Source organism: Hemibagrus wyckioides, linkage group LG25 (assembly GCF_019097595.1).
Source record: "Hemibagrus wyckioides isolate EC202008001 linkage group LG25, SWU_Hwy_1.0, whole genome shotgun sequence".
NCBI lineage: Eukaryota > Metazoa > Chordata > Actinopteri > Siluriformes > Bagridae > Hemibagrus > Hemibagrus wyckioides.
In genome coordinates, this window is record NC_080734.1 from 18,583,392 (window position 1) to 18,606,582 (window position 23,191).

Consider the following 23,191-nt stretch of genomic DNA (forward strand, 5'->3'; position numbering starts at 1 on the left):
GAGTGAGTCTGTGTTTGTGTGTGTGTGAGTGAGCGAGTCTGTGTTTGTGTGTGTGTATGAGTGAGCGAGTCTGTGTTTGTGTGTGTGAGTGAGTGAGTCTGTGTTTGTGTGTGTGTGAGTGAGTGAGTCTGTGTTTGTGTGTGTGTATGAGTGAGTGAGTCTGTGTTTGTGTGTGTGTATGAGTGAGTGAGTCTGTGTTTGTGTGTGTGTATGAGTGAGCGAGTCTGTGTTTGTGTGTGTGTATGAGTGAGCGAGTCTGTGTTTGTGTGTGTGTGTGTGAGTGAGCGAGTCTGTGTTTGTGTGTGTGTGTGTGAGTGAGCGAGTCTGTGTTTGTGTGTGTGTATGAGTGAGCGAGTCTGTGTTTGTGTGTGTGTGAGTGAGTGAGTCTGTGTTTGTGTGTGTGTATGAGTGAGTGAGTCTGTGTTTGTGTGTGTGTGTATGAGTGAGTGAGTCTGTGTTTGTGTGTGTGTGTATGAGTGAGTGAGTCTGTGTTTGTGTGTGTGTATGAGTGAGTGAGTCTGTGTTTGTGTGTGTGTGTATGAGTGAGTGAGTCTGTGTTTGTGTGTGTGTGTATGAGTGAGTGAGTCTGTGTTTGTGTGTGTGTGTATGAGTGAGTGAGTCTGTGTTTGTGTGTGTGTATGAGTGAGCGAGTCTGTGTTTGTGTGTGTGTGTATGAGTGAGCGAGTCTGTGTTTGTGTGTGTGTGTATGAGTGAGTGAGTCTGTGTTTGTGTGTGTGTGTGTATGAGTGAGCGAGTCTGTGTTTGTGTGTGTGTGTGTATGAGTGAGTGAGTCTGTGTTTGTGTGTGTGTATGAGTGAGCGAGTCTGTGTTTGTGTGTGTGTGAGTGAGCGAGTCTGTGTTTGTGTGTGTGTATGAGTGAGTGAGTCTGTGTTTGTGTGTGTGTGTGTATGAGTGAGTGAGTCTGTGTTTGTGTGTGTGTGTATGAGTGAGCGAGTCTGTGTGTGTGTGTGTGTGTATGAGTGAGTGAGTCTGTGTTTGTGTGTGTGTGTGTATGAGTGAGTGAGTCTGTGTTTGTGTGTGTGTGTGTATGAGTGAGTGAGTCTGTGTTTGTGTGTGTGTGTGTATGAGTGAGTGAGTCTGTGTTTGTGTGTGTGTATGAGTGAGTGAGTCTGTGTTTGTGTGTGTGTGTGTATGAGTGAGTCTGTGTTTGTGTGTGTGTGTGTATGAGTGAGTGAGTCTGTGTTTGTGTGTGTGTGTATGAGTGAGTGAGTCTGTGTTTGTGTGTGTGTGTGTATGAGTGAGTTTGTGTGTGTGTGTGTGTATGAGTGAGTGAGTGAGTCTGTGTGTGTGTGTATGAGTGAGTGAGTCTGTGTTTGTGTGTGTGTGTATGAGTGAGTGAGTCTGTGTTTGTGTGTGTGTGTGTGTATGAGTGAGTGAGTCTGTGTTTGTGTGTGTGTGTATGAGTGAGTGAGTCTGTGTTTGTGTGTGTGTATGAGTGAGTGAGTCTGTGTTTGTGTGTGTGTATGAGTGAGTGAGTCTGTGTTTGTGTGTGTGTGTATGAGTGAGTGAGTCTGTGTTTGTGTGTGTGTGTGTGTATGAGTGAGTCTGTGTTTGTGTGTGTGTATGAGTGAGTGAGTCTGTGTTTGTGTGTGTGTATGAGTGAGTGAGTCTGTGTTTGTGTGTGTGTGTATGAGTGAGTGAGTCTGTGTTTGTGTGTGTGTGTGTATGAGTGAGTCTGTTTGTGTGTGTGTGTGTGTATGAGTGAGTGAGTGAGTCTGTGTGTGTGTGTATGAGTGAGTGAGTCTGTGTTTGTGTGTGTGTGTATGAGTGAGTGAGTCTGTGTTTGTGTGTGTGTGTGTATGAGTGAGTGAGTCTGTGTTTGTGTGTGTGTGTGTATGAGTGAGTGAGTCTGTGTTTGTGTGTGTGTATGAGTGAGTGAGTCTGTGTTTGTGTGTGTGTATGAGTGAGTGAGTCTGTGTTTGTGTGTGTGTGTGTGTATGAGTGAGTCTGTGTTTGTGTGTGTGTATGAGTGAGTGAGTCTGTGTTTGTGTGTGTGTATGAGTGAGTGAGTCTGTGTTTGTGTGTGTGTGTGTGTGTGTATGAGTGAGTGAGTGAGTCTGTGTGTGTGTGTATGAGTGAGTGAGTCTGTGTTTGTGTGTGTGTATGAGTGAGTGAGTCTGTGTTTGTGTGTGTGTATGAGTGAGTGAGTCTGTGTGTGTGTGTGTATGAGTGAGTGAGTCTGTGTGTGTGTGTGTGTGTGTATGAGTGAGTGAGTCTGTGTTTGTGTGTGTGTGTGTGTATGAGTGAGTGAGTCTGTGTGTGTGTGTGTGTGTATGAGTGAGTGAGTCTGTGTTTGTGTGTGTGTGTGTATGAGTGAGTGAGTCTGTGTTTGTGTGTGTGTGTGTGTATGAGTGAGTGAGTCTGTGTGTGTGTGTGTGTGTGTATGAGTGAGTGAGTCTGTGTGTGTGTGTGTGTGTATGAGTGAGTGAGTCTGTGTTTGTGTGTGTGTGTGTGTATGAGTGAGTGAGTCTGTGTGTGTGTGTGTGAGTGAGTGAGTCTGTGTTTGTGTGTGTATGAGTGAGTGAGTCTGTGTTTGTGTGTGTGTGTGTGTATGAGTGAGTGAGTCTGTGTGTGTGTGTGTGTATGAGTGAGTGAGTCTGTGTTTGTGTGTGTGTGTATGAGTGTTAGGTGGGGGTCTATGTAGCTGGCCTTTGGAGGACATTCCCGTTGTGTGTGCGTGTGGAAGGTCTGGTTTTTGTGTCCATGTTGTGGTCTTGTATCTGTCCTGCTCTTCCTGCTCTACCTGCTCTATAACACATTATAATGAGCTCCAGCATGAGGTAGAGGTTTGTTAGGCTCGTGACTGCAGTTCTCCATCAGCACTTCCTACTTAGTGTGAGGAACAGTGGAGTCATGTCTGCTTCAGATTAGTCAGGAAGTCAGATTGGTAAGTTCGTAATGAAAACCCAACCAGAAGGACATACTAAATAAAGTATTATGCATGAGAGTTTATCACCGGTAATGTTTCAGTGTTTTTGTGCAGTTTTGTGTATTTTGTTGAGACCTGGCAACCAATGTACTCCAGATCACACTATATTGAATTTGCAGTGTTTAAATTTGTTAAGATTAAACTCACAGCTTTTAGACCCCTCGTGTTTTATCCAGTGGACTACGCCTGTGATATTTAATATTTAATATACATTCAAATACTAAATAAAAGCACATGAAAATGGCCGTAAGATTATAACACTAATGTTTCCATTGCTTATTATTATTATTATTATTATCTCAGGTTTTTATTTTTATTTATTTCTTTTTTCCTCAGGTTGATGAGATTGAAGACCACTGGACTGCTTTCTCTCTCTCTCTCCCTCCCCCTGACCTGGCGTCTCTGCCGCTGCCCTATGGCTCACAGGTATGTCAGCGTTCTCTCTCTCTCTCTCTCTCTCTCTCTCTCTCTTTGTCTCTCTCTCTTTGTCTCTCTCCCTCTCTCTCTCTCTCTCTCTCTCTCTCTCTCTCTCTCTGTCTCTCCCCCTTTCTCTTCCTCTGTCTTCCTCTCTCTCTCTCTCTCTCTCTCTTTCATCCTCTCTCTCTCTGTGTGTGTGTGTGTGTGGTTTGATTTTGCCAAGACTCCATCGAACCCTAAACACTACTCTGTACTCTGGAGAAGTGAGCGATTTGTGGTCGGAAGGCATTTCAGAATGACCTCACCTTCCTAACTTAGCCCGCTGGATAACGTAACTTCCCTCAAACCGTCCCGAGCGAGACGGAAAAGCTGTGTATCTGTGAACTTCACTTAAAGACAAAAAACGCACTTTATTTGAAATAAAAAAAATGACCTTTTCTATAGCTCATTCATTACATATTCTCATTAGTGCAATATTTTAAGACGGAGTGATTAGGATTAATATGAAATGGTCAAAACAACCAGATAATGATGAAACTGATGAGATTTTGGAATTGATCCAAATAGGTCACAGGTGAAGGTCACAACAAGGTGGAGTGTCTGAAATAGTTTCTTTTCTCTGATCGCTGTATATCAAATGCTGAGTCATGAATGTGGGTGTGGATTGTATACATACATACATACATACATATTGGAGTGTGTGTGTGTGTGTTGAAGTTTAATGCATATATTGGAGTTTTTTTATGCTGTTTCTGGTTTTGTTGTTGTGTTGATGTACTTTAGAGTGAAGCCAAAGATTTGTTCCACTTTATGGACAATAAAAGTAACTGGCTAACAAACTAAATATCTTCCTTTAGATTTGAAGGCATACAGACCAGTATGAAGGGACTAGACTTCTTGGTGGTGGAGACGCCTGCATCAATTTCGACTCATGAAAGATTTTGAATAATGAGAATAAAATCTTGAATGGAAATAATAGCATTTGAGGTTCAAGGTTATGGCCAATGATTATAAGAAGTAGCTGTGTGTGTGTGTTTGATGTGATGCTACATGCATGGGCTTTTGAGGGAAATTTCCTTGTTTTGTGTCGCTCTCAGGACCAGTGGCTCAACTCTTTATCTTATTCATGTAACTTTATTGTCCAAGTTCTAGAAAGTTTTCCTGTTTTTCCCCAGACAGAGTAGTGTATTGGTGTGCGTGTGTGTGTGTTGTGGGAGGAGAGCATACAACCCCGTATTGTTCCCGTTGCTTCCTCCCTGACATTCCTGGGCTGATTGCGACTCGGGGTGGGATGGGGTTCCTGTACTGGATTTGTAGTGGATATATCATACTGGTGTAATTTTAAATCACCAGTAGGGAAAAGTCCATATTGCACAAGCCATGTGGACAAATTTTATTTATTTTTTTAATGTAATAATGGATAACGTATAAAAGACAGAGAAATTAGCATTTCCACTACTCCAAGTTTAAGGAGAGTAGAAGAGGGTGTAATATTATGAATGTGAAGTCGGGGGCTGCTTGCTGGCAGCACCAGTTGTGTCAATTTTAGGTGATTACCCAACAGATCCAATACACATTACTGTTACTAGCTTGAAAAAAAAATCTATATATATATTTTGGGGAAAAGAAATCAGATATCGGATCCTGTAACTGCTTTCAGATCCTGTACTTCCTTTTCCTGGGCTACAATTTTAGCACGCAAGTTTTTTTGCACCTGTTTTATGAGACCAATCACATGCTCCAATAATTCACACTGCTGAATGTTTGATATGCAGACGTACTGAATTGTTAAGCATCCCATTCAATACGATATTCTACTAATGCCTCATACACGACATTGCCAAAAGTTTTGGGACACACCTCCAAATCATTCAATTCAGGGGTTGGACTCAGCCCATTAGTTCCAGTGAAAGGAACTCTTAATGCTTCAGCTTCATACCAAGACATTTTGGAAAATTTCATACTCATAACTTTGCCAGGAACAGTTTGGGGATGACCCCTTCCTGTTCCGACATGACTGCACACCAGTGCACAAAGCAAGGTCCATAAAGACATGGATGATTGTCCAAAATGTACTGGTATGAAGCTGAAGCATTAAGAGTTCCTTTCACTGGCGCTAAGGGGCCGAGCCCAACCCCCGAATTCAATGATTTGGAGGGGTGTCCCAAAACTTTTGGCAATATAGTGTATTCCTTTATTTAAATATGACTTGAAATGGATGATATTTAATATAATTGAATATATTAAAGTCAGCAGTCAGACATGAGCGTAAGGTGCTCATGCTTGTTTTTGGAAAAGCTTCCCATATTTCCAGGTTCATGATTGATCCCTCAGGAATGTGCTAGCGTGGCTTGATGTAACCTGCCATCCATCCAAACACAAGGTACATGCATCAGGATGTGTGCAGTGCAGAAACACAAGTGCTTCGAAACCCAGCACTTTATATCCCTGAGCATTTTTGGGGTTAAAAAGTTGCTAATAAACAAGTCTTTGGTAATTAGGCAAACAGACAGAAATACTGTTAGCGCTGCATATTTATTGAATATAAGAAGTCTACACATGCTGGTTATAATGGCCGTCTTTCATATTCTTCACATGTCTGGCTAGACAGAAACTTTGCAGAAAACATGCTCATAGTCACCTCAAACCATATGGCAAGCTGCAGAGTGGTTTGATGAGGCCATGGTAGAATACCAAAAATAAACAATTCAGCTGATTGCCTATATATCAGCATAGCCACAGTGAAGCATGGTGGTGTCAGCATGGTGTTATATACCCATGTCTCTTCAGCTGGGAATATCTCCAAATACCAGTCTGTATATTGGTATAAAACCTGCAGTCGTCTAGACAGATGAAGATGAAGATGAATGTACCTTCCAGCATGATAACCACCCAAAGCACCAATCACAAAATAAAGGAAAAGCTTCAGAAGATGATGAAACCTGTGGACTGACTCGAAGAGGACTGTGTACAGGAAACAACTCATAATCTCTTAAGATGTGCTTAGTAGAGTCTTTACATAAAACCACAGAATGCTGCTTCAACAGAGTATTTTAGTAGTTTAAAGGTGTGCACACCTACACTGGTTATTGTAAGCTGCATCGTTTTCTTGTTTTTGCCCTGAAACTGTTCGTTTCTCACCTGGATTTCACATTGAAGGTGGACAAAGATCTTGTATGATTTATTTTTACCACACACAAAAAAAAAAAACCCTGCAGTTTTAACAGTGGTGTGTAGACTGTTTATACCCCACCATACTCGGTCTCGTTAAACCCGAGAGCAAGAAAGGAGGAAATAATGTTCCTCTTTCTTCACAAACATGTCGTTACTCGATGGTGTTATCAACTTCCTCTGTTCCACTTTTCTTTTCTACCTACTCCTTTCCTATTTACTGATTTCCACACCGTTTGTGTCTTTAACACTTTGAGTGTAAAACAGAACAGCTCTTGCTTTTTGTATATATATCAACAGCCTGCTATTTCTCTTTCCATTCTTTAAGCTGTCTAGCTTTTTTTTTTCCAAAGAATGAAAACATAAGTTCCAGCACGCAGCCGAGGCGCTACACACAGCAGCCTCTAGAGGGCAGACCTGCTCAGAGGTCAATGACATACTGTGTCTCCTCGTTCTACTGAAACGGTCGTTATCCATCAACGGATATAGAGTTGCTGCTACTGTGTGTGTGTGTGTGTGTGTGTGTGTGTGTGTGTGTGGTGGACAGAGTTTCACACATCAGAAGGCGGAAGTGAAACCGTTACATCATCAGTTGACATTTTCACACGTTCAGAGGGTGTGAGCGTTTCCTGTGTGAGCCTCTTTTTTTTTACTTACACACACACACACACACACACACATGTGAATTTCTTATCATCAGATTGTCTACATAGTCCAGTGTTCTTTAATGTAGGTTACTAGGTTACGGAATTTGACTACTAGTGCAACACAACATAATTATTCAAAGCTAATTTTGTGGTGTGTGTGTGTTTTTCATCCCATTGCCATTCCATATTGGTCTCTAGATGGTGCTCTGGACCACAGTACCTCAGTTGAACTTCAGGGATGAGTATCATCTTCATATTTAAGAGATAAATATTTACGTCTTTCAAGCAGAATTGAATTGAAGAGCGTGTTTTAAGTTTTGTCTTGTCTTCAGGTCTGGAACCTGACACCTATCAATGTGACACGACTGGTTTTAATCCTAAACTATTCAGCTTTCTTTGTGTGTGTGTGTGTGTGTGTGTGTGTGTGTGTATGGCTTTATGCAGTCAGCTTGTGTTGTGTTTGTTTTGAATGAAGGGTGGGCAGACAGAGTCGGTGGCATTATAACCATGCACATCGTCAGCGAAAGCGGAGCACCATATGAATGTGTAGCAGTGAGTCAGCACAATGAGCCCTGCCTTCATGTCAGATGCCTCCCAGCATGGACGCTATCAACTTTTCCCTCTGCTCGTCTCATCCGAAATATCTCTGTAACATCCGTGACGTTTTCCTTCTAATTTCTTTGCCTGATCCTGGCGACTGGACTCCGGTCAGCAGCAATTCGGCAGCATACACACGACTTCCAAACGTCTCTAATTTATCCTACAAACAAAACCTGCTGATTATATGATCTGCTTGGTGCATGTGTATCTACAGTGATCAAATTCTGCTGGTAATACCGAACCTGTTAGTGCTCTTAACAAGCAGGTGTGCAAATATCTTTTAATTAGACTTTAATTTCCTCAGGGTTTTATTTTTATCAGTTTAATGGAGCATTGCCTTATGACCCTTAACTTCTTCACATAAATGTTTTCAGCACTTATAAGCTTAACTTAAACTCTGAAAAATCAGAGACATGAAAGTAAGCTGGCGGAGAGAGAGAGAGAGAGAGAGAGAGAGGGAGAGAGAGAGGGAGGAAATCGCTGTATTGTCTTTGATATGCAAGTCTTCAGAGAGTTATCAGTGTGTGCAGAAGCACTGAAGCTGCCACACCCTCCTGCTTTACACTCTTTCCCCAAAACAAGGGTGAGTGTGTGTGTGTGTGTGTGTGTGCGTGCGTGCGTGTGTGTATCTTTATCCCCTGAGAAGAAGCATGACTGGGCGTGGCTGGTAGAGCCAGTGTTTTTAATTGGGTGTTGGCCCAGGCACATGTTATCTTCTGTCAAACATGTCCTGACCCCGCCCAGATAGCGCCTGGCACCCGACCTGTGCCACTCCGCCTACCACCATTACATCATCACCCCCAGACGAAGCCTTGCGCCTGTTTCTTTATTTGTTTTCCCAACCTGTCTATCCTCTGTGGATGTGCAGGTAGCAAGACGAGCAGCTCTCGAAGCGGCAAAGAACAAGATTAACACGGCTGGACTGTGGGAGACGTAGCTGAGAGAGGTGTTCCTCTACCTGTACCTGTAGTCGTCGTCTTCTTCTTCTTCTTCTTCTTCTTCTTCTTCTGGTTGAAATGGACACCACCGGTGGATATTCTTTTCTCTGGATCTAAGAGATGTGCTCTGGTTTAGTGATCTGTTATTGAAGACTAAAGACTAATACTGCAGGTAGAAGAGCTCCGTTTTAGTGGGGAAAGTATAGAAAATGTAGGCTTGTTTTCTTGTTCTTTTTTGTGGGAAACCGTCAGAGCAAGTCTCTTCCTGGAGCGAGAAATGCTGTAGAGCAGGGGAAAGATGAAAGGTTCTGGCTTGTTTACCGTACATCTGCAGTGAAAGTGACTCACATGGAGTTCCTCAAGAGCCTCGTTCCCACCGTGATCTCCGGAGACGGTGGAGGAGCGGTGGAGTCTGGGGGGCTGTTGCCACGGGAGACAGGCCCACGCTTACTAAGGGTTAAGCGTCTTAGTCTGCTGTCAATGGGCCCAACCATCGAGGAGGACCACGAGGTGTCGGTCCAAAACAATCGACTTTCTCGACTCATCCGACATCGTGCCAAAGGTATAGAGGACTTAATGTTTCCTCTGTGATTTTATTCTTCCCTTTATGTACAAATAAAAGCTAAATTTTAATATGCAGCGGGTCTTAAAACTGAAACTTTAATATATAAACTAGATGCTCGTCAGATTTTGGTTCACCATCAAGAGATTGATGATCAGATCCGAGTGTGATCACGTTTTGAGCGTAACTTTGATCATGTGATACACAAAATCCAACACTGTTAAGCCCCTTGTGTACAAAACAAACATCACCTCTGCTTTAATCACCACCCATGATGAAATCCTGCCAAAAAGGGATTAGGACACCAAATATATCAGCAACCTGAAATATTTAGGGATGTTGGACTTTTTTATTTTAACATATCTACCTAAGCCAATATATACAAATGCAAGGTCCATTAATTCATCTATTCAAGCTGGGATTTTTTAAGTTGTTTATTTTGGACGCCTGGATGTGTGTGTGGATGAAATTTGTTTCAGGTCTGCAGAGAAGAAACGCTCAGCGGTCTTGTGTTTGTGTTAGTTTAGGAAGATGTTAGATATTTGTCATACATCTTGCATGGGCTTCCTCGGAGAAAACTGTTTTTTAAACCCAGCTATCATTTGATCGTTTTAGTTCTCCTTGTGATGTTTTTCTGTAGACCTTTAGGTACTGAAATTGAGGGAAACCATAGTTTGCTGTATTTAGTCTGAACATGTTTAATAAGAGGAGACTAAATTAAGAGTTTTATATTTTCTTAATACACATGAATTTAGCGCAGACTTTTATTTATTTTAAGTGTGAGCAACTTTCTCGGTTTGTAAATTGCTTACTTTCTCGCCTGTTCTGCTGTTCCACAGAATTCCTAATCAGATACCTTTTTCGGATCATCAGGCAAATCTGTGAATTATTATTATTATTATTGTTGTTGTTACTTTTTGTGTACAGATTCTGTTTATAACTCAAATATCATCGTGCGTCCCCACTTTATATGACCTTAGGACATCTATCCAGTGATATCTTTAGGCTGCTTTTCAGGTGCGATAATAAATGAAAATGGTGTGTGTGTGTTTGAGCAGATCAGACACACCGGCTCACTGAAACTGAGAACTGCACAGACACAGGAAGTGGAGATGTGATAGAGATAGCAGGGTAGAAAAGTTTTGTATAGGATGCAGAAGAGACCGAAAGGAGACACGGTTTCATGCAGAGTCATGTAAACTTGATCATTATCTTGATACCTTTATTAATCGTCCTAGGTCTAATACAAATCATGAGAATTTATATAATATGTCTATCACTTTGCGTACACCTTAACGTTCACTGTATGTATCACTTTGCTAGATGGCATCAACGGTCAGTCCCGGCTGTCAGTCTGTTGGCATGGCAACACGCAGAGCTCTGTCCAGCTGTGGTTTCTTTGAGAAATGTTTTCGTCGAATAAAGATAAACAAAATAGCTGTCCATATCGTGTCTAAAATGCCAGCTGTGTGATATGTTCATGTTCGTAGCTCTGTATGAACAATGGACGTAAATTGTTATGAAATACAAATACGCCGAAAAACAAATCCGTATTTTAATACCATGTGCGTTAAGTGTTTAAATCATAACATGCTTTATAAAGTTGATGACTTGCCATTGTGCAAACATCTTCGTATGGTAGCTTGCCTGCCACGACACGTACACAGTTGTGTGTGTGTGCTCATGTCTGGCTGATCCCCACCTTGCCTCAGTATCTTATATAAAGAAACAGAGGCTAGACCCTGATTTACAGGTTTGGGAAGCTGCCTGGCGGCTTTAATAACAAGGCCAACGAGGCTTGCCTACTTCTCTCACTTCTTTAGCTGACTGCACACCACCTACAAACACAACCGCTCGTAATGAACAAGACTCTATTACGCACTTAATGCAGCTTTAAAACAGCAAGACGGTAGTTCCTGCTGTCGGTCGATGACCTTGTAACCCGGTTACCTTCATCCATTTGAATATGGTCCATGCAAAAGAATCTGCAACGATGCTCAACGGTTTTCTGCATGCACCTTACATGCGGTGGGATGTGTGGGGTTGTAGACCTGAAGCTGTTAGACACCTGGGTCTTAAAATCGAATCAAAGCTTTATGTAGGATCCTAATCTCACTGAGTTTATTTCTATGAAGGATTTAGTTGTACATCTGAGTGGTGATGTCGCTTCATATTTGTTGTGTTGATCTGCAAGCTTGGCTGTTTATTGTCCAGTTAATTTGAGAATTTTCTTTGAGATTTTTCTTGCATAACATGTATTGTTTTAACTTGTAGACTTCATAAGAAGCAGTAGCTATCAATCAGTTTGTCGTAAGGCGGTCATAGTGTAGTGCATCAGTAAATAGAGGTAATAACATTGGTAACTGAGAGATTTTTTCGAATTGTGTTGAAGCAGGATATAGAAGGTAGAAATCTTTGGGCTGAAGAGGCTCAAAAGGTTTTATTGACTCGAATCTATGTGTGGAAATAGTCTGTTTAAACAACAAACAAAAAGTCTTGCAGTGAGAATCAGACAATACTCATTCACCACATGTTGAAATCACCACCATCTTTAAAGCCCAGTGTGCATAGGTTCAGAGCTGTCTGACTGCCTGTGAGCAGAAATGAAAAAGAATTCAGCCCGAAAGAGAACATCCGCAGCCGCACCTTTTTCCAAATAATTCTGCACCACACCTATACGTCTACTGCATCTGGTTTCCTTTTCTCCGGCTCTCCGATATCCCTTCCTACTCTCTGTAGCTAAAAACAGACATGAAGCTCCATGGAGCTTCTCCACTGAAGCCTTCATTTGCTTAAAAGGCTCTATGAAAGTGTCTATGAGCACTGGGTTTATTGGGTTATTTCATCGTCTTGACCTCGGGGTTTGATGTATAGTGCTGTATGAGATGCTTTTCTGCGCACCACGGATATAAAGAGTTACTGTAGCCGTCGTCTGATCTCTCATCAACAAGGTGGTTTTTCTTCCTGCCCACATTACTGCTGCTCACAGGATGTTTTAATTCTGAAAGTCTGAATTCTAAATTCTGAACAGTGTAGAAACGCCTGAAAATGACTGAAATTACAAATAAAAAATAACAGACTTCGGACGAGTTCTGACACGCCGCGCACACACGGCAGCTCTGCAAGAGGTTTTGTGTTTAGGCAAATACATCAGTTGCCTTTGTTTTGTTTATTTTTAACTATTGCAATAGAACCAGGATTTAAAAATTGTGGAGGTTTTGTTCTTATTTATAGCAAACCAACAGGTTTGGGATCGATGCCTCTTTCACTTATCTGTAAATTTTTGACTGTTGTGTTTTTTTCCTGCGGTTTTCAAATATAAATATTGACTGCCTCGGAGCATCCCTGAATCCATAGTATGGAAATATTTCCCGGTAAATCCTCCAGAGGAATTACACATTGTATTTGTAACTGCAGTGTTTCAAATGCAAACATGTAAACATAGTAAAGTCCCGCCTCCCCAGCAATGACTGACAGGTTTCAGTGCAAAGCCATTGGAAAGCAGCGTGAACACAAAATGAACCGAGATTCTGTTTGAATTTTGGTTGAGGAAGTGAAATAGCAAAGCGGCAAATAGCAAAGCAGGGTGGTGGCTCAAGTGGTTAAGGCTCTGGGTCATTGACCGGAAGATCAGGGGTTCAAGCCCCAGCACCACCAAGCTGCCACTGTTGGGCCCTTGAGCAAGGCCCTTAACCCTCTCTGCTCCAGGGGCGCTGTATCATAGCTGACCCTGCGCTCTGACCCCAACCTCCAAGGATGGGATATGCGAAGAAAAGAATTTCACTGTGCTGTAATGTATATGTGACAAATAAAGGCAAATTATTATTATTATTATTATTAAATGCTGTTGCGGTATGACAGGGTTATAACTCTTAAGATCGGTGTCCTAAGTCCCAGCGTGAGCACACATGTATGCCAAAACACGCAGACTGTCATATCAGGAAGCTTCACGAGAAGTATTAAGTCTCTGTGAATTGATGTAGCGAGGTCAAGGGTATCTACAGGATGATACACTATATTGCTTTAAGTCTCCGCTCTAATTCATCCCAAAGGTGTTCTATGGGGTTGAGGTCAGGACTCTGTGAATTTCCTCCACACCAAATTCGCTCATCCACGTCTTTATGGACCTTGCTTTGTACACTGGTGTGCAGTCATGTTGGAACAGGAAGTGGTCATCCCCAAACTGTTCCCACAAAGCATGAAATTGTCCAAAATGTCTTGGTATGAAGCTGAAGCATTAAGAGTTCCTTTCACTGGAACTAAGGGGATGAGAACAACCCCTGAAAAACAACACGATTTCAGTGATCTGGAGGGGCGTCCCAAAACTTTTGGCTATGTAGTGTATCTCTAGCGTGTCTGTAATCTCTGCCTTAACGCTCTTACACCAGGCATTTTAATCCATCAACGGCTCGAAGACACAGAGAAATTATCATCTAATTAATAATCAATATATCATTGCTTTATGGCATCTTTACGTACCAGTAGTAAATCACCATCTTTCAGTCATTCTCATTTCACCGAGGGTTTGACCTGAGTCAGGGTTACAGCTAAATAAATGACTTTTGCCGTGTAGCTTGTAGTTTAGCTAGCTACATATCTCAGAATGATTTTTCTCAGCTTTAAATATAAGCACGTTACATTTTTTGTGTTTGCTGAGAATGTAGTCTGATTCTCTGTGATTTACACACCAAGAACGCATCAAAGATTTCCTACATCGTGTTTGCTTTCACCTGTTTATTAATCTGTCCCCATTGTTTCTGAACCTTCAAACAGCCAAGAACTTCCTAGTGTTATTGGAAGTGGTGGACGGTTTCAGAAGTTCTCAGGCAGTTCTCAGAAACACTTCTGACACGGCAGAGTAAAGCCGTATTATCTGTGATCCTCAGCCAGCAGGATCGGACGGAATGAAGGGTCTGTGTGTTTTTTCTGTATAAGTTCTGGTCTGGACAGGTTTTTATTGTTTATAAGCTTTACAAATGACTAGTTTACAATGGTCTACTGTATGTGATTAAAAACAATATTCATGGACTGACCTCATGTTCTGGGATGTGCTCCATGTCTGCATCAGGGTTGCACTGAGTTTCAGAGATCTTTTTGGAACTTTTGAGGACTTTCAAAAACTATTAGAGTTCTGGTGTTCAGTGATTTGGTATTTATGAAAACACAATGCAGACTGATGTACACTATATTGGCAAAAGTTTTGGGACGTCTGCCTTTACATGCACATGAATGTAATATGGAGTTGTCCTGCCCTTTGCAGCTATAACAGCTTCAACTCTTCTGGGAAGGCTTTCCACAAGGTTTAGGAGTTGGAATTTTTAGGAATGGGAATTTTTGACCATTCCACTAGAAGAGCATTTGTGAGGTCAGGCACTGATGTTGGACGAGAAGGTCTGGCTCACAGTCTCTGCTCTAATTCATCGCAAAGGTGTTCTATGGGGTTGAGGTCAGGACTCTGTGAATTTCCTCCACAGCAAACTCACTCATCCATGTCTTTATGGACCTTGCTTGGTGCACTGGTGTGCAGTCATGTTGGAACAGGAAGGGGTCATCAAAGTTAGGAGCTTAAAATTGTCCAAAATGTCTTGGTATGAAGCTGAAGCATTAAGAGTTCCTTAAGTGGCTGAGCCCAACCCCTGGAAAACAACACATGAATTCAATGATTTGAAGGGGGGGTCCCAAATCTTTTGGCAATATAGTGTATCTCAGGCTTGCTGGAGAAAATAAAAGGATTAAAAAATAAACACTCCTGTTATCATCTGGAGATTCAAATTCTCATAATGTCCCAGCCATCCCGTAGGCAAGAAACAAAGGACACACTATTGTCTGTGCTCTATCTGAGTGGGAGGGGCATGCTCTCTCATTCCCCTCGTCAATCACAGCGATACTAGCCAATCGTGTCTGTCTGTGGGGTCATGTGTGCAGAATAGGGCAGAGAGTGCTGGTGTTACACGGCCACGTGATGCAGCATGAGCAGCAGAATTTATAAAAGATGCCGTGGGCTGGTCGGTGAGAATTGACCACGGGAGAAAAAAATAGGGATCAATGCAAGTCAGCAAGTAAGCCGTAACATCCAGGATTAGCCAGGCATGGTGTAGCACAGTGACTCACGCTGTAGAGGTTGCTTTTATTTGTGCTTTTGTAGATAAGGTCACTAGGGTAGGACTGCGGAGCTAAAAGAGCCAAACGCGATATAATTATCAGAAACCTGATATTGAAACTGGCAGTGGACTTCAGGAAGGAGGGATCATGCTGGAAAGTGAAGACTACATTTAAAATACCGTGTTAAGTAATTATACCTGTGTTTATATAAACAGTGCGCAGTGTCTGCTCTACAACACCACAGTATAATGCCCTCAGTAGTGAGGAATCTGTGAACAGGAAGTCACTTGGGATTTGGCCTGACTCTAACTGTTTTGCAGAATCGTAATATTGTTCCCTTTAATGTGAGAAATGTTGGAGAATGGCTTGTCTTTTAGCTAGTGATGCTAACATGCTAATTACTTTGTGAGCTCAAACAAATGGACAGTGATTACCCAGAGTGGGGAGAAAACTCCTTCTATTTAAGCTTTGACCAATCTTACCTAATGCACCTTTAAATAAAGCTAGAAAGTAATCAGAACTAAACTATTTGCTTTGTCTAAATCGTTTCTGTTCAACTTCTTTCTTTATCTGAATGTTGGTTCTTGATGTACAGTTATATCCGTGTGTGTGTGTGTGTGTGTGTGTGTGTGTGTGTGTGCGTGCAGTGCTGACAGGTGCGCTTGTTTCCTGCAAGGTGTGCAGCATCCACAGCGCTGATGAAATCACCTGGAGTCATTGATGTGATCAGTGGCACTGCGGCGGTGCAGGGATGAGAGTGATGCCTGTGTGTGTGTGTGTGTGTGTGTGTGTGTGTGTGTGTGCTCTGTAACAGAGCTGCCGCTCATCACTGCACATCTGGAGGGCATATTGACAGAAAAGTCGAATAAGACTCTGAAACCCAGTGTAGGAAACGTAGGTCAGTGATCCAGTGACCTTGCGAGCGTAGCTGCTCTGAAGGGGTTTAATGATAACAGGGTTTGATGAGAGAGAGAGGGAGAGAGCGTGAGCGTGTCCGGAGTTGCATCATCATGATGCTCTTTTCCTGCTTTGTCCTGAGGAAAGTGGAATGACTTTGCGGGGTTAAATTACAGATTGTATTGATTTGTACTTTGTTCTCGTTCAGTTGTGCCACACCAAATTCCCAGTTTCCCCCTCTCTCTTTGTCTGTCTCTCTCTCTCTCTCCCTCTCTCTCTCTCTCTCTCTCCCCCGATCTGTGAGAGAAGATCTGCTCAGTCCAGGAAATGTAAAATGCACTCTCATGGGGGGTGAAAACCCTTTCACAGACAGCACGGAGACATGAGAGTCAGCTTTCAATCAAACGAGGCGTGGCTCTCCCCTCCAGCCCAGTGCTCTCGGCATGAGCTGAATGCAGCCCTGGCTTGCGTGCTTCACAGTAAATGCGTAATACATGCTATTACCCCCCCCCTTGCTCCCGGGGCTATGAGGCATCTCTGTCGTGCAGTTCTTGAGGTTCGGGTTCAGTATTAGGAGTGTATCTATACATCGTGACACAGGAATGCGCATCCTGCAAACCTTCATCAGCAGCTTTCTGTAATGCAACTGTTTGAACCCCAGAGATTTCAATCTGCGCAGCTCATAGAGTGAAAATAAAGAGAGAGCACACCGGGCACATGATCCCAATCTTTCATGGAGATCCTGCGGGAATCATCCAAAGTCTGAAAGCTCGATAGTGCTGGATGCAGCGGTCAGTTATACGTTATATGATTACATTAGAGCTCTCAACACCAAAGGCCACGCCTCTGTGATGAAGAATAGAGAATCTGTACTACATTTAGTTTATATTACATCTCCGTTTGTAAAGACAAAAACACACAATACTCACAAACTAGGTTCATAAATCAGGGCCTGATGCATGAGGACGGCTTCATCCTCATCCTCATCATCAACATGATCATATTCCATTACATCATGACAGGACGGTGCCCATTACCCCGAGTTACTGGCCTCTACACAATGAATGCTTTTTATCGTGTTCAGTGAGGATCATTGCGAGAAAACTAGCCCAGTCCCTCAGTTTGCAGACAGCATGGAAAAATTCCGAAAACATTTCTGTTAGGTCTCTCGTCCTTCCCTTACTTCCTGCCTCCCTGATAATGCGGACATACTGTATATAATAAACGTTTCTCATTACTCAGTGATTTTTCACACACAAGGGCATTCATTTGGCTAAAATTAGCAATAAAATTGAAAGCAGCCTTGGATTTTTTTTTTTTTTTTTCTCCATAAGGAGAATGCAAAGGATTTGTACCTTGGTCAGTTTTTGTTGTTGGCCGCTCTGTGTGTGTGTGTGTGTGTCAGAGAGAGTATAAGAAAGCACGTTGCTCTGTCACCTGTCACCCTGTGCCCTCTCAACAGCTTTAGCTTATTGACCGAGGAGCAGCATTCCAGGAGCCGCAAGCAGGATCTTACTGTTTATCCCCAAACATTCTGAGGGAGCGTCTGTGTGTGTCTGTGTGTGTGTGTCTGTGTGTGTGTGTGTGTGTGTGTGTGTGTGTCAGAGAGAGTATAAGAAAGCACGTTGCTCTGTCACCTGTCACCCTGTGCCCTCTCAACAGCTTTAGCTTATTGACAGAGGAGCAGCATTCCAGGAGCCGCAAGCAGGATCTTACTGTTTATCCCCAAACATTCTGAGGGAGCGTGTGTGTCTGTGTGTGTGTGTCTGTGTGTGTGTGTCTGTGTGTGTGTGTCTGTGTGTGTGTGTCTGTGTCTGTGTGTCTGTGTCTGTGTGTCTGTGTCTGTGTGTCTGTGTCTGTGTGTCTGTGTCTGTGTGTCTGTGTGTGTGTGTCTGTGTCTGTGTGTCTGTGTCTGTGTGTCTGTGTGTGTGTGAGGAAGGTAGATAATGCTTGCTGTATGACCTTAGCTATGTTGCCTGCTTTAAAGGGCAGAATCACTCAGGATTAGTGGGATGGTCATTTTCAGAGGGACGTGACAGTGAAGGCTAGTTTGGCCGCATTTGATAAACCATCACATACGTTTTTTTAATCCTTTTTCTATAAATGACATCATTTATCTGGTTTTCTCTCTGAGGATGTGATGATGAATCGAACTATTGGAAGCAGATGTCTGTGTTTCATTCACCAAGAAGCTGTGTAAATATACTGAAGCTGGTTCCCGTGTTTGGACCCGTGTGTGTGTGTGTGTGTGTTTTGTGAAAGCCCAGTTCGTCAGTGCTGCTGTGGTGCAGTGTTTGAGCCACAATGCAGGCCTTTGTGCAGTGTGTTTGTTTACAATGATGCCCTCCTGCTTTGCATAACTCCACAAGGGAGGGCCGGTCATGTGATGGAGAGAATGTGAGCAGAGAGAGAGAGAGAGAGAGAGAGAGAGAGAGAGAGAGGAGAAAAGAAAGCAATGCTATTAAATAGACTATCAGTGCTTCAGTGTTTTGGCCCTTTTTTTTTCTCCTCCTCTCAGGCCTGGAGCTGGATGATGTCATGCACTTTGGATCAGTGCTAGAAGGGAATGGGTGAGAAGTTACTCCAGATTAGTGCTGGGGTTAGCAACATTCTCAACTCCTGCTTGGGAATGGAGTCTAAAGGTTGCTCAGTAGGTTGGAGGAAAGTCAAAGTGTCATGCTTCGAGGATACTCATGTTGTTGGGGTCCAGTGATTCGTTCTGAATCCTTTCAGCTCACATACAAGCGACTCTCAATTAATTATGATCTCAGAGCGAACCTCTGGTGTCCCTCAAGGGTCCATATACAGGAAGAGAAGCACATGATGCAAACCATCCGGGGCGAGATGATAGCTGCCTGTGACTCGTATCACCTTTCACTACAGAATGGTAGCGTTCGTTTCACAGCGATCATGTCTTGATATCCGGTAACGAAAGGTAGCGTTGTTTATGTGCTGAAACATGAGAGACTGAATCTAATCTGTCCGTTATTAAAGACACAAAGAGTAGTTTAGTCAACTGCATTGAACTCAAGGTTGCTAAAGAATACAGCAATGACAGACTGATGATTAGCGCATCGCCTTATTACTGTACACAAATGTAGAAGAGTCAGACCAAGAGGTGTACTAACTGTTTTGGAAGATGTACAGGCACTGAGGAGTCTTCATTCATGATCACAGCAGAAATCTACACTTTCCCCCGAGATCATCCATCGAATCATGGAGGAGTCCGAGGTGCAGCGTTTTATGCTTATCCATGTGGGACGCGCGTTACAGCAGATGCTCAGAGTTATAGACATGAAGCGAGCATATGCAAGTTAGCAGGCGCTTATCTCCTATATATACACCAAGTGTGTGTCAAAATTTCCATAACTTTTTATGGTTTGGGGAAAAACGTCAATTTTTTTTTTTTTTAGAAAGCTTGACATCCTGTTTAGAATGGAAAAGAACCGAATGAACACCGAGTGGGTGGCTAGGAATGCGTCTTGGTTTGTGCTTCTTCTTTTCTTTTTTTTAAATTCCCTGAGCATAAGTGTGTTGTAACGCGTATAATACAACTAAGCATTTGCATGAATGACTTATTTGCGTCATCATGCCTGCTTTCTCTCTCTCTCTCTCTCTCTCTCTCTCTCTCTCTCTCTGGTCCTCTCCCACCCCATTGCGCTGCAGTCAGGGATGACGCATCAGCATCAGCATCAGCGTGCCCGAATACAGGATGTGTGCTTTGCTTCAGACTCGTAGCCGACTGAAGAGAGTGGAAAGAATAGCGACAGAGCAGGGAGCCGTTCTGTTTTCTGTTTGAAGCGCTGGAGAGGAGCCAGTGAGCGTTCGCAGCGTGCTGATGACATCACCTCCTTCTCCTCCTCTCCCCTCCCCTCCGTAAGCCACTGAAACGAGCGCTTCATTTATTTATTTATTTTATTTTTTTTCCACAAGCCCCTAAGAGAGAGTGCTAGCCAGCAGTAGGACGGGGAGGGGCTGGCTCAGAGCGAATGGTGAGGGAGAGGGAGAGAGTAGTGTGTGTTTGCTGAGCAGCAGAGGTTTGCGCACACAGGAAGAGAAAGACGGGCGGAATATCGCTGCACTCTGCTGCTTAGCGCCCGACACAATGCCGCTCTCACGCTGAAACGCACGCCACAAACTTTCCTCTGGATTTCTTATTCGCCGGCTCTCGTGTTCTCTGACGGCTTGCAGTTCCTTCGTCAGGGTGTTATCTCACTCTTCAACTTCATTCGGCTTTGCGTGTGTGTGTGTGTGTGTGTTGAGCAGCATGATTCCAAGCGGCGTACAAAATGAACAGCCGACACACACACCTGGCTGCAGAAGTGTGTGCATGTTTGACATACTCCTGGGGTGACGGAGGGAGGCTCGGACCCGCAGGAGGAGACCCGTGCGCCTTTGTGTTTTTACTCGACACCTCTCTGGTTACGTCATGTTGAGTCTGCAGGATTCGGTATTCTTTGAGATCAGCATCAAATCTCTTCTCAAGTCATGGAGCGGGAACTGTGAGTACCAGGGAGAGAGAAACACACACACACACACACACACACAGAGGATTCCAGAAGTTCGGAGTACATGCAAACTTGATGTGCAATAACTTAAGTAGAAGTGTGTGTGTATGTGTCTGTTTCTTTAGACTGGCAGACACATGCACACACACAACACACACCATTTTCCTACATATCTAGAAATCTTATCTGCTTTCTAGTGCTTTGATACTTGGGCTAATATGCACAGGACAAGTACCATTACACAGTGTATCGTTTCACAAGATAACATTGTCCTCGTATCATACACACGCGCACGACCCAAGCACGCGCATCCGAACAACGCTCGCTTTGATATGACCGAGTAATCGCTCTCGCACTTTTAAAGCATGGATTCAGGCTTTAGAGAAATAGTTTTTCAGAGTATTTAGGGCTGGGTCTTCTACAGCGTGAGTGTTTTAGGCACACAGCTCACTTCAGACTCTGAGGTTTGTTCTTCCAACTGAGTCACATATCCAAACAGACATGACTCAGAAGGAAGTACATGGGAGTGTAGCAACGTCCAGGACAGATTCCACTCCCGCAATAAACGTCCAGACATTGGTGTAAAGCTCACGATGGGACTGAAATGGAATGAGTAATGAGTGGGAAGAAGTGAACGTGCAAAATAATCACACTCGTGATGTAGACACACACTGCTGGATGGTGTGTGTGTGTGTGTGTGTGTGTGTGTGTGTGGTCAAACAATGAAAGGAAACATTAGAAATCCCAGTGGATCTTTCAGAAATACACTCTCACACATAGATCTTTTGCTGCATTGCTGAAAAAGTGGCAGATTTATATGGGTTAGAGGTCAGATGACTCTGCACTCAGTTTTGTCTAGTCTGTTTGTTTTGTTTAAAGATGAAACGATGAATTTCACGGCAGTGTGATAGACAGATAGACAGATAGATAGATAGATAGATAGATAGATAGATAGATAGATAGATAGATAGATAGATAGATAGATAGATAGATAGATAGATACTTTATTCATCCCAAAGGGAAATTCACAATATGGACCTGTGGTACCTGTAATCTGTATAACTGTACAGATCAGGAAAACAATTGTCATTTTATTTTCTCCAAAGCTCACATAAACATGTTCACATGTGACTGTGACTTACATCAAGCACAGAATACAGGTGTTTTCAAGCAAGCCACGAGAGAAAGAGTATTATTTATTTCCCAGTCCACACATGATGAACGAAACGATGCTCGTGTTTGACACGTGTGCCGTAACACTTCCTTCTGATTAGCTTAACTTTGTAGACTAGCATGCTTTGGGATAGTTGTGTTCCTTTTCGTCAGCGTCAGAGCAATGCCAGGTTTGCAGTCAGGTTAATGAATAGTATTTGATTAAATAATGCATCTTTACTGTCTGTGAGCTCATTTCTGGTGTGCAGGAAGGATGAGATGGAAATGTGAAAGATGTACAGATTTAAAATCTCTCTGGAGTAAAACCCTGCTTTAGTGTCATTAAGATGGAGTGCGATTTTAGGGGGCCAAGCACTTAGCTCTTTGCTTCATTAAATCTGATTATCCAGACCAAACCATAAGTGCTACAGACACGCTCAGTAGGTGTTACTCCATCTCGCTTTTAGAGATGAGCCAGATTGTCCTGATGGTGGCGCAGTCGTGAAGCGTATTAGCTCTTCTATTTAAGAAATCACAATTTGCTGCTTTATTCTTTGGGTTCTCCTGATTACACTAAAGCCTTTAGAGTCTCCACAAACTGTTAGGATATTTGAGGTTTCTTCACAAATGTGGTGTCAATCAGCTGAGGAGAGTGTGACCACAAATAGTGATCAGGAACTTCCTGAGATTTGTAAACACTATGGCTGACACATGATGGTCAGTTCTAGTTTTTTTGTTATGCTCATATAATCGTAAGAGTGAACCATGAGGTGACCTAAAACATGATGACATTCAGGAATGGAGAAACCGGGAAGTCTTTCCTTGTTCAGCCAATCAGCATGGACTCGCCGCATCATGAAAAGTCATCCTATGTTTCTGGATGTTTTGGAGATGTGCACATTGACCTCCGGGATCTACGATTCCCCACATCCCCTTTCTCTCCACTCCACCCTTTCTCTCGTTCCATGGCTCGGCCCTTGAGTCTGAAATGTTGTGTGTCACATGGGATGCTCTAGAAGCCATCTTTCACTGTGAGTGTGTTCCCTGTGCTGCACTTTACAGCAGAGAAGATCTGAGCAGATTTATGAAAGTGAAAGCCTCGTTGGTTCCAGCTGTAGCTCTCACTTCTTCAGGAGAGTTTAGAGGCTTTGCCTGATTGTCTAGCACCAACTTTACATCAGCGAACTAACAAGCATTAAAAAAAAAATACCTGCTGTACTTTTTAATGCTTAGGATCCTGTTCACAT

The 23,191-nt window shown here is 43.0% G+C and overlaps 1 protein-coding gene across 11 annotated transcripts in view; it reads left to right on the plus strand.

The window, feature by feature from the left end:
* The window catches only part of fryl (furry homolog, like), a 99,160-nt gene that overhangs the window by 21,849 nt on the left and 54,120 nt on the right, over positions 1 to 23,191 (plus strand). For 3 of the 11 annotated variants that reach the window (XM_058379036.1, XM_058379035.1, XM_058379039.1), the window contains exon 1: positions 8,594 to 9,285. In XM_058379036.1, the coding sequence (XP_058235019.1) occupies positions 9,072 to 9,285 (214 nt within the window). In that variant the 5' untranslated portion in view covers positions 8,594 to 9,071. Of the gene's footprint in view, positions 1 to 3,286; positions 3,377 to 8,591; positions 9,286 to 20,085; positions 20,787 to 23,191 lie in introns of those variants that run through there. The other 8 variants (XM_058379037.1, XM_058379040.1, XM_058379043.1 and 5 more) reach the window with 7 other exon arrangements.